This window comes from Rosa rugosa, chromosome 4, assembly GCF_958449725.1.
Source record: "Rosa rugosa chromosome 4, drRosRugo1.1, whole genome shotgun sequence".
NCBI classification, from domain to species: Eukaryota; Viridiplantae; Streptophyta; class Magnoliopsida; order Rosales; family Rosaceae; genus Rosa; species Rosa rugosa.
In genome coordinates, this window is record NC_084823.1 from 55,758,212 (window position 1) to 55,771,827 (window position 13,616).

At 35.1% G+C, this 13,616-nt stretch overlaps 1 protein-coding gene across 1 annotated transcript; it reads left to right on the forward strand.

Moving 5' to 3' along the window:
* The first annotated feature begins 2,528 nt into the window (after positions 1 to 2,528).
* Positions 2,529 to 5,501, forward strand: LOC133745075 (uncharacterized). The gene is made up of 7 exons (XM_062173069.1): positions 2,529 to 2,593; positions 2,699 to 2,793; positions 2,961 to 3,058; positions 3,161 to 3,244; positions 3,728 to 3,764; positions 3,899 to 4,112; positions 5,089 to 5,501. The coding sequence occupies exons 1-6, from the start codon at positions 2,529 to 2,531 to the stop codon at positions 4,087 to 4,089; spliced, it is 570 nt and encodes a 189-aa protein (XP_062029053.1). The 3' UTR covers positions 4,090 to 4,112; positions 5,089 to 5,501.
* Positions 5,502 to 13,616: the final 8,115 nt, after the last annotated feature.

Consider the following 13,616-nt stretch of genomic DNA (forward strand, 5'->3'; position numbering starts at 1 on the left):
CTGTACTCTGTTCCATATCTCTCTGTTTTTCAATTCTATCTCAAAAGGGTTTCTCTTTTCAGCTATGATCTCCAACACCTAGACCTTATTTTCTTTGATCTTGTTGTCTCTTAGCACCCTTCAAGTTCTTAGCGCAGACTCAAAGTCTTCCAATCCTTACATACTTTTTTGTGGCTCTTCAAACGGTGGCACCGATTCCGATGGCCGGAAATGGTCATCGGATTCCCAGTTTATTTCCCGAAATTCCACGACGACGACGGCCCAATACCAAGACCCTTCTCTTCCTTCCGAAATGCCATACATGTCTGCAAGAATCTTCAGCTCTTCATCCTCATACAAATTCTCTGTTCCACCATAGCAACGCCTTTGGCTCAGACTCCATTTCTACCCTTCTTCCTATAACAGCCTCAACAAATCCGACTCATTTTTCGATGTAACCGCAAATGGGTTTACTCTCCTCAACAATTTCAGCGCCTCCATCACTGCCGAAGCTCTCACGCAGGCCTACATTGTCAAAGAATTCTCACTCATTCCTGTCAAGTCCGGGAATCTCAACATCGATCACGTTCACCCCCACTTTGTCACATAAGAAATCATATGCTTTCGTGAACGGGATTAAGGTGATACCTATGCCGGATATATTCCATCTGGCCAATTTGGTCGGATTCGATGAACAAACGGTCGATGTACAAAGCTCGACTCTTCGGACCATGTTTCGGCTCAATGTGGTGGGGAGTACGTTGGGCCAGCCAACGACTCCGCCGGGCTTAACCAAAGAAAAAAAATAAATAAACAAGACGATGATGATAAATGATGGACTGATGGCAGAAGACGAATATAGCAGTGAACTGGTGAAAAAAAAAAAAGTCAGAGCAATTAGAAGACGAAAGGGTCACTACTAAAAAAAATTGCAATTGCTTCGCCTTTTTACTTCGGCAACAGTTGCCGTCGCAATTGACACTCTATTGCTACGGAAAATGTTCCGTCGCGATTGAGCCTTATCATTTGCGACGGAAAATTTTTGCCGTAGTAATTTTGAACTCAATTGCGACGCTTTTTCTTCTTGCCGTCGCAAAACTTATTTGTATATGTACTTGGCAACACATAAACGTCACCGTATTACTCTTGGCGCTAACCCAAATATTTTTCCCTCTGTTTTTCCTTTTGTTTTTTTTCGGCCAAATTCCCCTACCAACAAAACAGCCCTAATATTTTTTCCCAAACATCATCTCTCTCTCTCTCTCTCTCGCCCTCGAACTGGAACAGACGAGCTCGACGAGGTCTGCACCGCAACCTAACACCGACAGCGACGAGCTCCTCCGCCGACGTTGATGAGGTCTGCGCACCGGAACCTACCACCGAGGCCGACGAGCTCCTCCTTTCTGTCGAACAGCTCCTCCTTCACCAAATAAACTGTAACAATAGCTCCTCCTTTACCCAGACACAACAGATCAATTTCTTTAGGAATCTATAAGGTAAATTCCATTGTTCTTTCCATTTGTCTCTCGTTAATTCTAGGGGAATAGTTGATTGTATATGAGAGGTCAATATTTAGATTGGGAGTTCAATTTTGATATGAAACTAATTGGGCTTTCTTTCAAATTTAAGCACTAGTGGCCAATCCTCCTGGATAATCTTCATGTTTAGTAAATAGATGGATATCTTTCTTGTAGACATCGATACAATGACTAGTTTGAGGTTGAACTTGATTTGAATTTTTTTGGGTTGAGTTTGAGTTTTGAATAAAGAGTTCAGCTTTTTTTTTGGGTGATCTGATATTGTCAAGTTTGGTAGCTGAACAACATTGCATGTTATGGTTGTGGACTCTACACTCTGCATTGACCAGAGACTTGATGAAGGCCCTTTTCATTTTAATTGGACTGCTTTTTGCTGTAAACCTTTTAAATGAAAGTAGGATGCTTAAGTTGTTAATCAGACTTGCATTTGATTGTGTTATCTAAGATGCGTATTTTCTATCAACTATTGGGCTGCAGTTTTCTCATATAGTTGTGGGTATTAAAGAAAAAACTGGAGAGATTTAGTGACAACATGAAGTATATTTAGATAGCTGAAGAGGAAGGTGCTGAGGCTATCAGAATCCTTCACCCAAATCAAGGATGTCAACTCTCAGCTTATTGCTTCCACTTCGAAACAGCTCGTTGAGGACCCTTTGCAGTATGTGGACCAGTCACAGAGGTGGAAGATCAAGAGCTCTTTTGGAGATATTGGCCTTACTTATAGAGACGATGAGACCATTGCTTATGTTGCTTCCAGAATGCCAGCTGTCTTCTCTGCTTGTCACAGAGTACTCAAAGAGGTATGGATTCAAGGATTTATGTTGTAAATTTGATAAATTTGTGTTCTTGTATGCTATAAGTGAAGTGCTTAGATTGATTTTAGTATTAGGCTTTCAATTGGGTGCGAAATTATTGTTCTTTTCGGGTGTGTATTGATGAGAGTTTGATGAAGTTTTGATCTTTGATGTTCAGCAGTGTGTTTGTGTTGTTGTTGTTCGACAGGTTTGTACAATGCTGCCAGGTTTTTCTCCTGCTAAAGTGTTGGATTTTGGTGCTGGCACGGGTTCGGCTTTCTGGTGAGAAGTTCATCTGGTTATCTTTCAATTGTTAATGACGTGAATATTTGGGATTACTGTTTGTATGTAATGTGATTTTGATATAATGTAAATGGAATGCCGTAGGGCACTACGAGAAGTCGGGCCGAATTCCTTGGAGAAAGTTAACTTAGTAAAGCCATCACAATCAATGCAGCGTGCAGGCCAGAGCCTTATACAAGGTTAGTAATGGTTCTTCTGTTTAAACTAGTTACTTAGTTCTCCTCTAGATTATCACTACACTAAATTGTTTGTAAGTAGGAGTAGAGTCCTATTGTGATGGTTCATGCATATTCGAGGAGTAACTGGCTAAAGCAGATTCTTTACTGTTTTTATGTTCTAATCTTAGGTCAGAAGAACTTAACACTTATTCACAGTTATGCTACCCTCCAATCAATGACTAAAAGCATCAACAAATCAGAGAGAGAACATGACCTTGTAATTGCTGTAAGTTGTGTTTATCTAGAACATCTATCAATTACAAACTTAATTTTTCTCTTGGCATTTTTGGTCCTAATAATATCTGTTGTTTGTTACTATGGGTTGAAGTCCTATGTGCTTGGAGAGATACCATCGCTGAAGGATCGAATTACTGTAGTACGCCAACTTTGGGATCTTACGTGGGAAGTCCTGGTATACCTCCAAACCTACAACTCCTGGATAAGTTTCATGTTTCATTGTGGTTTGATGAAAAAAAAAATACATAAATACATAAAAAATAATTGTTATGGCCATGTGCTTGAGTTTACGCCATTTATCCCCTAAAACAATTTTACACCATCTTAAAGAACGATTTGTGATGATCCTATACCTTGCCTGTCCTGAGAACCAAATTTGGAAAGTAGGAGCAAAAAGAAGGAAATACTTGTAATCATATTGCCTGCCAAAGTTATATTTGTTTTCTTTTTGGACCTTCAAATTTTCAGCCTTATATTTTAACTCATTGATTTCCTTAAACACTTGAATGTTTGTAGATTTTGATAGAACTGGGAACACCACAAGGATCAAATATCATATCTCAGATGCGATCACATATATTTCGCAACATCTTATATATTCTCTTTTTTTTCTTTATTTGTATTCTCTCATTTTTATTTTATAGTTCTCTTGATGCAGTGCTCTCACGATGGGGCATGTCCTTTGGAGAAAGCAGGTAAATATTGTCATTTTGTTCAATGTTTGGAGAGAACTTCTACACAGCTTGCATACAAGGTTCTTTCTTAATTCATATGTTGTATTATCTTTTGAAAGATTTATCTAGTTACCATATTATTTGAACCTAAGCAGTTAGTATTGGCATTAGAGGTAGACATCAAATTGTTGGACATATCCAATTGCTAGATACTTGTACAAGGGGAACCTCATGGGACCAGAGTCTGCAGGAGGTTAATATAATAATTCCAGTGCCTGCTGGAACTAAGTCAAGGGATATTGTTTATGAGGCAAAGAAGAACAGTGTGAAGTTTGGACTGGACTGAAAGGTCGGTCTCTTATAATTGATGTAAGTCTGCTGCTTTATTATTCATATTATTAGTCGGCCGTATATCACAAACAACAAGATATGATATGAATGCATAGAGTAGTTTACTACATGGTAACATTTCAAGCAGAACAGTAGATATAGTTAGAGATCCTACACATAATAAAAAATAGTGGCAGATGAGAATGTGTGCGCATGAATTGTACTAAAATGATGATGGTTCAGGTATATACCCCTTCCATTTATTTCTTTAATTTTGATCCTTAATGGTACAGATGCATAGACGCATGTAGCTGCATTATGCATTAGTGAAAGTACTTGACACCACGAAAAACTTGCCTTTCTAATTTAAATGGTGTTTAGTAAACTTGGTGCAACTTTTATAACCTACTTTCCTTCGCTTCGCTCAATCATTGGTTTGTAGAGTTTGCTGCATGGTGGCTTGCAAGGAATATATTTATGCTTGAGTAATCACTCACTTGCGATACTGACTAAAAGTTTTGGAGCGTTAGCAGTTAATGTTTTGATTATACCTTGGTGTTAGCAGGATGTAAAAAGATTTTAAATGTTCTGTATCTATGCAGAATTTGTTCAGTTAATCTGAAATGCAATTTTTATTTTCTGTAGTGTTTTCTTTGCACCTAAAGAGATTCTTGACATTTTATATTATGTTTTGGGCAAGTAAAAGCTGCATTACTGAGGCGTTAAATTCCCAAATAGTTTGAGGGTATCATACTGGCAATAAATGACAGGAACATCTATTGAGATTGTGAAGACATCAGATGAAAGAAAGAGCGGTATAAAATTCATTTTTATTAGTGTAATGAGTAACAAAATAATGCGAGCGAGATTGTTTCTATGCCTGCAATTTAACGAAGTCAGATATCATTTTCCATGCGAATTTGGATAGGACAATCATAGTATGAATTGGTTTCTATTGTTTCTTTTCTTTCAGTTTTGTCAACATCTTCATTCATTTTTTCTGTACTATATGCAGCAAAAAATACTCTTATCAAGTGCAGGGAAGAAAACGGTGGAGTACACAGTGCCATTAGTAGAGAAGACTAAAGACATGGCCATGTTTGCAGGTAAGACCACTCTGCATTATGTTGGTCATTTTGCGGTGGATTTGAAGGACAAGGCCACTGTGGTAGGTTGGACTGCAGCACATTACGCAACTGAGGCAGCAGTGGAGGGAACCAAAGCAGCTGCAAGGTTGGAGCTCAAATGCACAGCAAGGAGGGCAGGAATGGAGCTCAAATGCACAGCAAGGGAGGCAGGGGGGATACTAGAACATGATCTACTTAGTGTTTAGTTGTAGAACAGACTAAATCTTTTGTTAATACAATGATCATTTCAACTATATTTTCTATGCTTTTGAATTTAGTACTTAAATAACGTTGTGTTAGTTCCAAAACCGCAGCAAAACTTTCTAGTGTATAATAGTTTTTATCTTTGCATGTTCTTAGAATGAAAATATGGTGCAATTAGCACCATATTTTTTTTTATAAAAAAAATTCCTTTTTTGCGACGGCAAGGTTGCCGTCGCAAATACCTCCACATTGATTATCCTGAAACAAACAATGCGACGGAAGTCACCGTAGCAAATGGACCGTCGTTTGTTTTAAATTTGCGACGGCAAGAGAAAACCGTCGCAAAAAAGTATTTGCGACGGAAAATTGCCGTAGCAATTGGATTTTGTGACGCCACCTATTGCAACGCCTGTGTTGCCGTCGCGAAAAGCTCAAATTGCCGTCGCGAAAGTTTTTGCCGTCGCAAAAGCTCAATTTGCCGTCGCAAAATAGGCGTCGCAAAAGCAATTTTTTTTAGTAGTGGGTTTAGGATTTGTTTATTTAATGAGTAATCTTATAATAATGTATATGAATGGGTAAAAGTTAGAAATGGTCGGGATGAAATCTGCTGTCCCCAAAAATACTGTGCCAAACCAGTCCCCACGCATTCATTGGTCCACAAAGAATAAAATATGGAACAAAAAATTAAGAAAATATTTTCTTAATCTTTATGGACCAATGAATGCATGGGGACAGGTTTGACACAGGGTATTAGGGACAGCAGATTTCTTCCCAGAAATGGTCCCTGTGATTTGGGATGAGACTCAATATTAACCTTGTGGTTTCAAAATGTATGATTTGCGAAATTGATCAAAGTTGGTCCAAAAGCTAATTTTGACAAAAACTTTGACATGTGCGAGTCATGTGTAAGGATAAGTTTGTAATCTCAATAAAAAAATAAAACGAAAACAAAATAAATTAGAAATTTTATAGGAAATGAAATTGAAAATAAATAAAAACTAGAATTCCACAACCTCCTATTTTTTTAATTTTATTTTTCAAATAATATTTAATTTAATTTCTTTTACTATTTTAAATTGAAATTACAAATTTATCCTTGCACATGAGGGGTTTTTGTCAAAAATAGCATTTGGACCAATATTAATTAGTTTCACAAGTAAACTTAAATATTTTTAAACCACAAGGTTAATTTTGAGCATCACTCCAAACCACAAGGACTATTTATAACTTTTGCCCTTTTATTATTATTAAATTACTTTTTCTCTTTTATGATAATTTACTTAGTTAACCATAGTTAGTCTATGGTTATGGATTATCATACATGACGGCTTTTTATTGGGTGGTGGTATCACCACCTGGAGGCTAGTGGTGAGCAAATTTGAATCCCAACTAGTAGGCGTGGAAATACTCTCAAATAATTAATGCCCAATTCTTACAATTTTTTTGTATGTTTACCCCAAATTGACATGGTTGTTGTAAGGGTTTTATAGTTCGAGCGATCGACTACTTAACCGATTAAGATCTGTAATTTTAGTCCTTGTACGTTGTGGATTTACAGATTTACACTGTTGCAGTTGTTGTGATTAAGTTCTAATACCTAGGATGAGTGTGGTTGCGAATCTTAATTCTAATATTTCATCGATTTGGCTCAATTTTGTTCAAAACAAGCTTATATTCGAGTCATTAGTTTTGCTACTCCGACTCCAATCAAGGCTTAGATATTTTGTTTCATGCTGTTTTTCGTATTCAAATTAAACATTTGAGTCACGCTTAAGCTTGCTTAAACATGAACTAGCATTTCTCTAAACATGCTCTGCATGTGTAAGTATTTTTCTTTTCAGAAAAAAAGAAAAAAAAAAGATAATTGATGAAAATAGTTATTGCAGAGAGAGGCTAGTGGGAGAGAAAAGTGGAATTTGTGGGATTTATTTTGTTTATTTTTGTTAATAAAAATATAATTTACAATTGTTATAATGGCCCTTGTGATTTAATTAATTCTCAAAGTATTTTAATGTTTTAGGGTCATTTATGTCAAAAAAATTGATTTTGGCTAACAAAACCTCTTCTCTTAATAATAGTATAGATAAGGGTTTAGATTAGAGTGTTTCTATTGGGACCTCCAAATTTGCTCACTTGACCTCACTGTATTTTGAATTATTAAATGACATATATAACCTACTATAAAATGACTACTAAGGACAATAATTATACCAAAGAAATATTATATTAATTTTCTCTAGACTTTCCAATTCAATAACATTAGATTGTATTCTTTATTATTTTCCTTATCTATTTGTCATTTTCTAATTTCACTACATACTCATTAAAGTATTCATATATATTTAATAAGAATTAAAAATATGATTAAGATCATGTGACATAAAAATGTATGATATATGTATTGAACTCATAATGGTGAGCGAAAACAAAATAAATCATATTATGACCTAAATCCAAGTCTATCCAAAGTATTTGTTAAAAACAAAACATGAGCTAGTAATTAAAAAAAAAATTAAATAATTAATCATGAGATACATAAAATAGAGAAAATAAAATAAACATTAAGAAAAAATGATAAATCTTTTTTTTTCTTGCACAGCTAAAAAAGAAAAAAAAAACACATAATAGTTCATGTTATTTTCTTGTTGATTAGAAACTAATTTTTGAAACTCAATACCTTGTGTTTGATTTTCTTTTATTGAAAAAGAGATTTATGTTATCTGATTAATGAATGGATATGTAATTAAGATTTATAGAGTAATTAAATCATTGAAATGACTAAGTTTTTTATTTTAAACATAATAGTTTGTTTGCAAATTATATGAATGAGGTTATTTGAGGAACTTTAGTGAGGTTTAGTAAGTAAATTTAGTACTTGCAAAGTTGATGGGAGGTGTAAAAAGCATAGGAGGTCAAATGAGTAAATTTGGAGGTTCCAATAGAAAAACTCTTTAGATTAACATTGATGAGACTCTTGCGCGCTCTAAGTCGGGAATGGCAAATGAATTTTTTTTATACATTGTGGATGATATTGTGATTCATCCTCCATGTCATAAGAATGATTCATAATTTTTAATCGTCTTCTCTTTTTCTATATTGAAAGGAGAAAAAAGATAACGATCCACACCGGCCAATACATACTATACATTACGATATTAAATTTCGTCTTATGGCATGCAAATTGTCCTACCCATTTTTTTATGGTATATATACATTCCCATTCCCATTCGGTGATTATAAAAACTCTACCATGATGAAGGATGAAAGGATGTGAGCTATGCTGATAAATATTGTTGTTCAAAGATGGATTTCTTCTTTGGACGGAGTCAATGTTTGTCTACGTTTTCAAAGGATTAAATACGGTGGGAATTGTCATTTGACAGAAAATATAGCAGTTACATGCATATCCTACTCAAGATAAGGCTTGAGAGGAATTATACTACATTAATCGTGATTCATCTCTACTACTATAATTGGAGGCTCTCTTTTAGTGTCAAAGACTTCACCAAATTTTAAAAGTGCCTATAATAAAGTGTCAAAGGCTTTCTTTTTTATTTTCTGAAAAGAAAAAAATACACATGCAAAGCATGAATGGAAAAATACTAGTTCTAATAAAGAGAACAATTCAGTGTTTCAAAACTCTGACATATTTGAGGGGAAATTTCTTTTGACAAAAATGAGATTAGAGTGTCCTAGTCTATTGACAAATCGTTTTAATCTTATTAATTAACTGAGGAAAGCAACATTGAAGCATATGATATGGCTTTTGAATTGAAGTCTGCTCTGTCCACAATAATACTATAAAGCATAAGTAGTCCACTTGTTAGCGTAAGACTCGGACATGAGCAGCCCCTTGGCTATATATTGATAATTGATTAGCATAAACTACCTTGGGATCGAGACCGTTGACGTCTAATAATTTGCTTTGATTCATTCCAAGTTATAACCTGGACTTGGAGACAAGAACACACTTAACTGATATGTTTATTGCTTTAGGTGGTGAATTAGTTAATCTTTACTTCTCCAGGAGGAAAATATGACGTATTTAAGTTAAACTTGGTAATCAATCGATCTGAAAACAATCTTACATACTCTAGTCATATTCGACTAGATTTGAAAACGATCACAAGTACACATATATTCTTCGAATAATATTACTATTACATCCTTATATTAAAGTGTGTGATACACAATTACACAAACACCTGCGCATGATGAATAAAGTGTATTGATATATTGTCCAACAAAAAAGAAAAAAAAAAGTCCAAAAAAAAAAGTACAATCCATCGAAATAGTCATATGCATGCATGCATCATGCATGATGTGAACAATGCTGAAATATATACACAAATCCAGAAATTTATTAAACATAAGAATGGTTTATATCTTAATTTGATTCGGATTACTTCTGTATACAGAGCTTTCTTAATTAGTTTAGAGTATAAACATCCTACGAGCTAGGTCAATTCTCCGCACTTAATTCTTTCTTGTCATAGTTTATAAGCAGATATAATAAATGATGTAACGTGTAGGTGGTACTCTAACAAATTGCTTAGTTTAATTATTAGTCTACGATCTGGAAAAAAATTATTAATTTTGTACGTAAGAGGTTCCAATATGTATACAAACCCAATACGTATACTTAGTTAGAAAACTTGATTTGAAACCAGTCATGCATATATAATATAGGGGCTGTGCCTTAATGAGATAATAGATCATGAACAACTCATTTACAGAGTCCTATATATATTTCATGTGGGAGAATTCATAAATACTCTCAAAAAGTCATCTCCTCCCAACCTTGAGACTTCTGCTAGATTCTTGGTTTGTATTCATTCATTAAAAATAATTTATTAACTAAGTAATATATCTAATTAAGCTAGTCAACTGTTATGATCCAAAGCATCACTGGGATTTGGGTTTTGTTTTATCCACCAGAGAGCAACTTGTTTGGACCTGAATTTAGTAACCTTTATTTAAGGCCATTAATTTGGAGAGTCGGCCGAAAAGACGTCGAGTCGTACATCCAAATTGAACGTGTCGCTTAACCGAGGTAAGGGTTTCTGAATCATACAACTGAGAAGAGTGCGTCGTCCGGCCGCCTGGCCGAGACTTGAAACTTTGGGTTGGACAACATAAATTTAGCAAAATGGGCTGCTCAGCCAAGCTCTTAGACAATCCAAATGAGAAATGGATGAATGCGCAAACAAGCCGAGAAGGGGACTATGAGTGCTCGACCAAGCCTAAACAATAAGTTCGGCCGATATTTCACTCTAGAAAGGAATCCTCACGAAGAAGGAGTTCGAGTCAATTAATGATTTCAATGGTGAAGATTTTAGATAACAGTTAAGTCAGAGCTTTATGAGACGAATCAATCCTAAAAGGAAGGAGAATCCTAATTAAATTTCACGTCTTAGAGGACAAGTTAGCTAGGGTTTTGATTTGTATATATAGCATCTTGTAACTCATTGTAAGAGGTCCTGCACCACACAAACAAATCAATATTATACAACTTTTACTCACAAACTTTTCTCTTGCTATCTCATAGGTACTTTGCCTTCAGTTCAACTTTCATAACTTGTTTTCATTTCTAGTTTCTCAATTTTGTTTCAGTACTTTACATTCAAGCACTTTACTTTCTTGTTCATTTACTTTATATGCACTTTAGTTATCACACTTAGGAGTAGTTCGTAACGTAGGATTATCGTCCATTGATCTCTTTCGGCCAGTCCGGATTGGATCAATGCGATTCGCTATTCACACACATATCATTTCACAACGTTTCGACAACCGAGTCCACTTCACATTTGTCTTCACCGTGATTTACAAGTACCTTCACCCAATAGACCTCTCGCTTGTCACCCGAACCTTTGAGTTTACTCAAGAGGTGAACGTGATCGAAGATCCCGGTCAGGGTTGACTCTTAACCGAAGTCCTTGCAACAGAGGCTTTAGAACCTAACGGCCGAGAGGGTTTCTTCCTCGGCCTACAATCACTTGAAAGCAGTCAGATACAAGCGCAAATCAGATCTAAACCTCGCTCGGCCAATAGGCTGCGAGTTGGCACGCCCGCGCTATTTCAGAAGGACTATTCAACCACAAGTCCCTCGACCCTCATTTCAGTCAAGACGATTTTGAGGCAAACACAACTTAAGCTTTTAGTCATCATAATTAATCTGACCTAGTTAACTTCATGCTGATGAAACTAATTAATACTGGGTACTCAGACCAGACATAGACAAAAAATAAGAGAAATGATGAGAAATTAAACTTATAACCAAGTAATTATCTGATTATTAGTGTTCTCAAACTTGCATTTCTTTAATATATAGCTACTAATCGTGTTAGATTTAACATTTTAACTCTTCATTTCTGGGTTAAGTTCGACGAAAACTAAAGTCAACGACTTATTTAGATGATCACTTAGACTCGCGTACGTATGTGAAGGATAACCAATTGCTAAATTAAATGTATGTATGGTGCATGCATTCATCTGATTTATTTTGTATTGTGAAATCAAAAGTCAATTTCTCAAGAGCTTCCCACTAGATATTGTTTTTATGTGAACAGGAATATAAACCAGAAAAAAGAAAAAGAACAAGGAAGTAGGTGCGATGCAAGCTCTCAAATGTCAATGGGTGTCTGCATTTTCATTTGTTAAACATGGGCTTCATACTACAAAACCTAGCTAGTCAAATTTAATGTCAAAGATGAAAACCCACCGGAACTATTTATTAAAACTATTCCTCTGCATGGATTATAAATCTTTTTCAAGCAATCAATAGAGCTCAATTTCTTCTCAATGAACTTTGGTCAAACAGTCGACAAGAAGATCGATCATGTTGCACGCCATGGTTTCTTATATTAATGCCTGTAAAATCCATATATAATCAACCATATATATGGTGATGTATTGTATATCGTAATCGAGTTAGACAAAACCACCCTATTATGACAAAACCTAGCTAGTTGTAGCTTATTTTGTATTTTCCTTAACAGAATACACACACGCGCACACAAAGAGTTCATTAGATGGGTTTTTTAAAGAACAGAGGTGTGAAGTCGAGCTATTAATTTGCCTTAACAAATATTCAGTTTCTATGTACATGCAGACATACGTATTTCGCTTTGGGTATTAAAACATATAATCTTGGAGGAGAGATTTATACTCTGTATATAAAGGTCTCATTAGACCCTTTTATCTTGGGTACATAACGTTTGATATTTCAAATCCGAGACAAGCTAGTGTACGTACTGGTGGGTATGAGATACCCTCATTTACAACTATTTGAACAAAAATTTACAAGTATTTGAACCAAAATTACAACATTGAGAACAAAAGTTACCATATTCATTTACACTATTTACATATAGTTAAACAAAAATTACAACATTGACAATGAATTTGTTCAAAAGCTTGTAAAAATGTCGTAAGAGGTGTAATTACCATTATTAGAACTACGATTACAACATTGACAATGAATTTGTTCAAAAGCTTGTGAAATGTCGTAAGAGGTGTAATTACCATTATTAGAACTACGATTACAACATTGACAACGAATTTGTTCAAAAACTTGTAAAATATCTTGAGATGTGTAATTACCATTATTAGAACTAAGATTACACAAAGTAGGACTCAACTTACAACTTTGACAACAAAATTTGTTCTCACTAGCTTTTGTAAATGTGGGTATGAGATACCCACCACTACACTAGAATTTCCCTTCAAATCCACTATTGTAATTGCAAATTACTCTTGTTTCTAATCCACTATTGCATGTAATTGTAATTCTCTGCACCAAGACCATGCCATATACTGTATTTTCATTAAACCCTCTTCCTCTTAACTTGGACACCTTGATATATCATGAACATAACTGTAGCTGCGCAAACTGTGAAGTGTGAACAATACAAATGACAGGAATTTGAAAGAACAATGGACATGTGAAGTAAGGCCAGCAGTGGGCAATGTCAAGTGAGGCTAACTGTGGTCGTGGCAAGTGAAGCTACAACGGGTATGGCACGTGAGCACTACAAGAAAATTGACTTTTCACAGATGCGAAATTATCAAATGTGTGCCGTGAATGAGTATCATTAACGACGGTTTTTAAATGGAGGCTGTAAAATATGCAATTTTTTGAAAAAAAATTAAGACGTATTGCTATGAATGTCGTAAAATTCTTACTTTTTGAGAAAAAGTTTTTGGTCTGCAA

What these genes read in the sequence shown, in the direction of transcription:
- LOC133745075 (XM_062173069.1), top strand. Translation starts at nt 2,529, where the DNA reads ATGCTGCCAGGTTTTTCTCCTGCTAAAGTGTTGGATTTTGGTGCTGGC. An exon ending in AGGCCAGAGCCTTATACAAG is followed by an intron (nt 2,794 to 2,960) that starts GTTAGTAATGGT and finishes TTCTAATCTTAG; the next exon opens with GTCAGAAGAACTTAACACTT. An exon ending in ATGTCCTTTGGAGAAAGCAG is followed by an intron (nt 3,765 to 3,898) that starts GTAAATATTGTC and finishes GAACCTAAGCAG; the next exon opens with TTAGTATTGGCATTAGAGGT.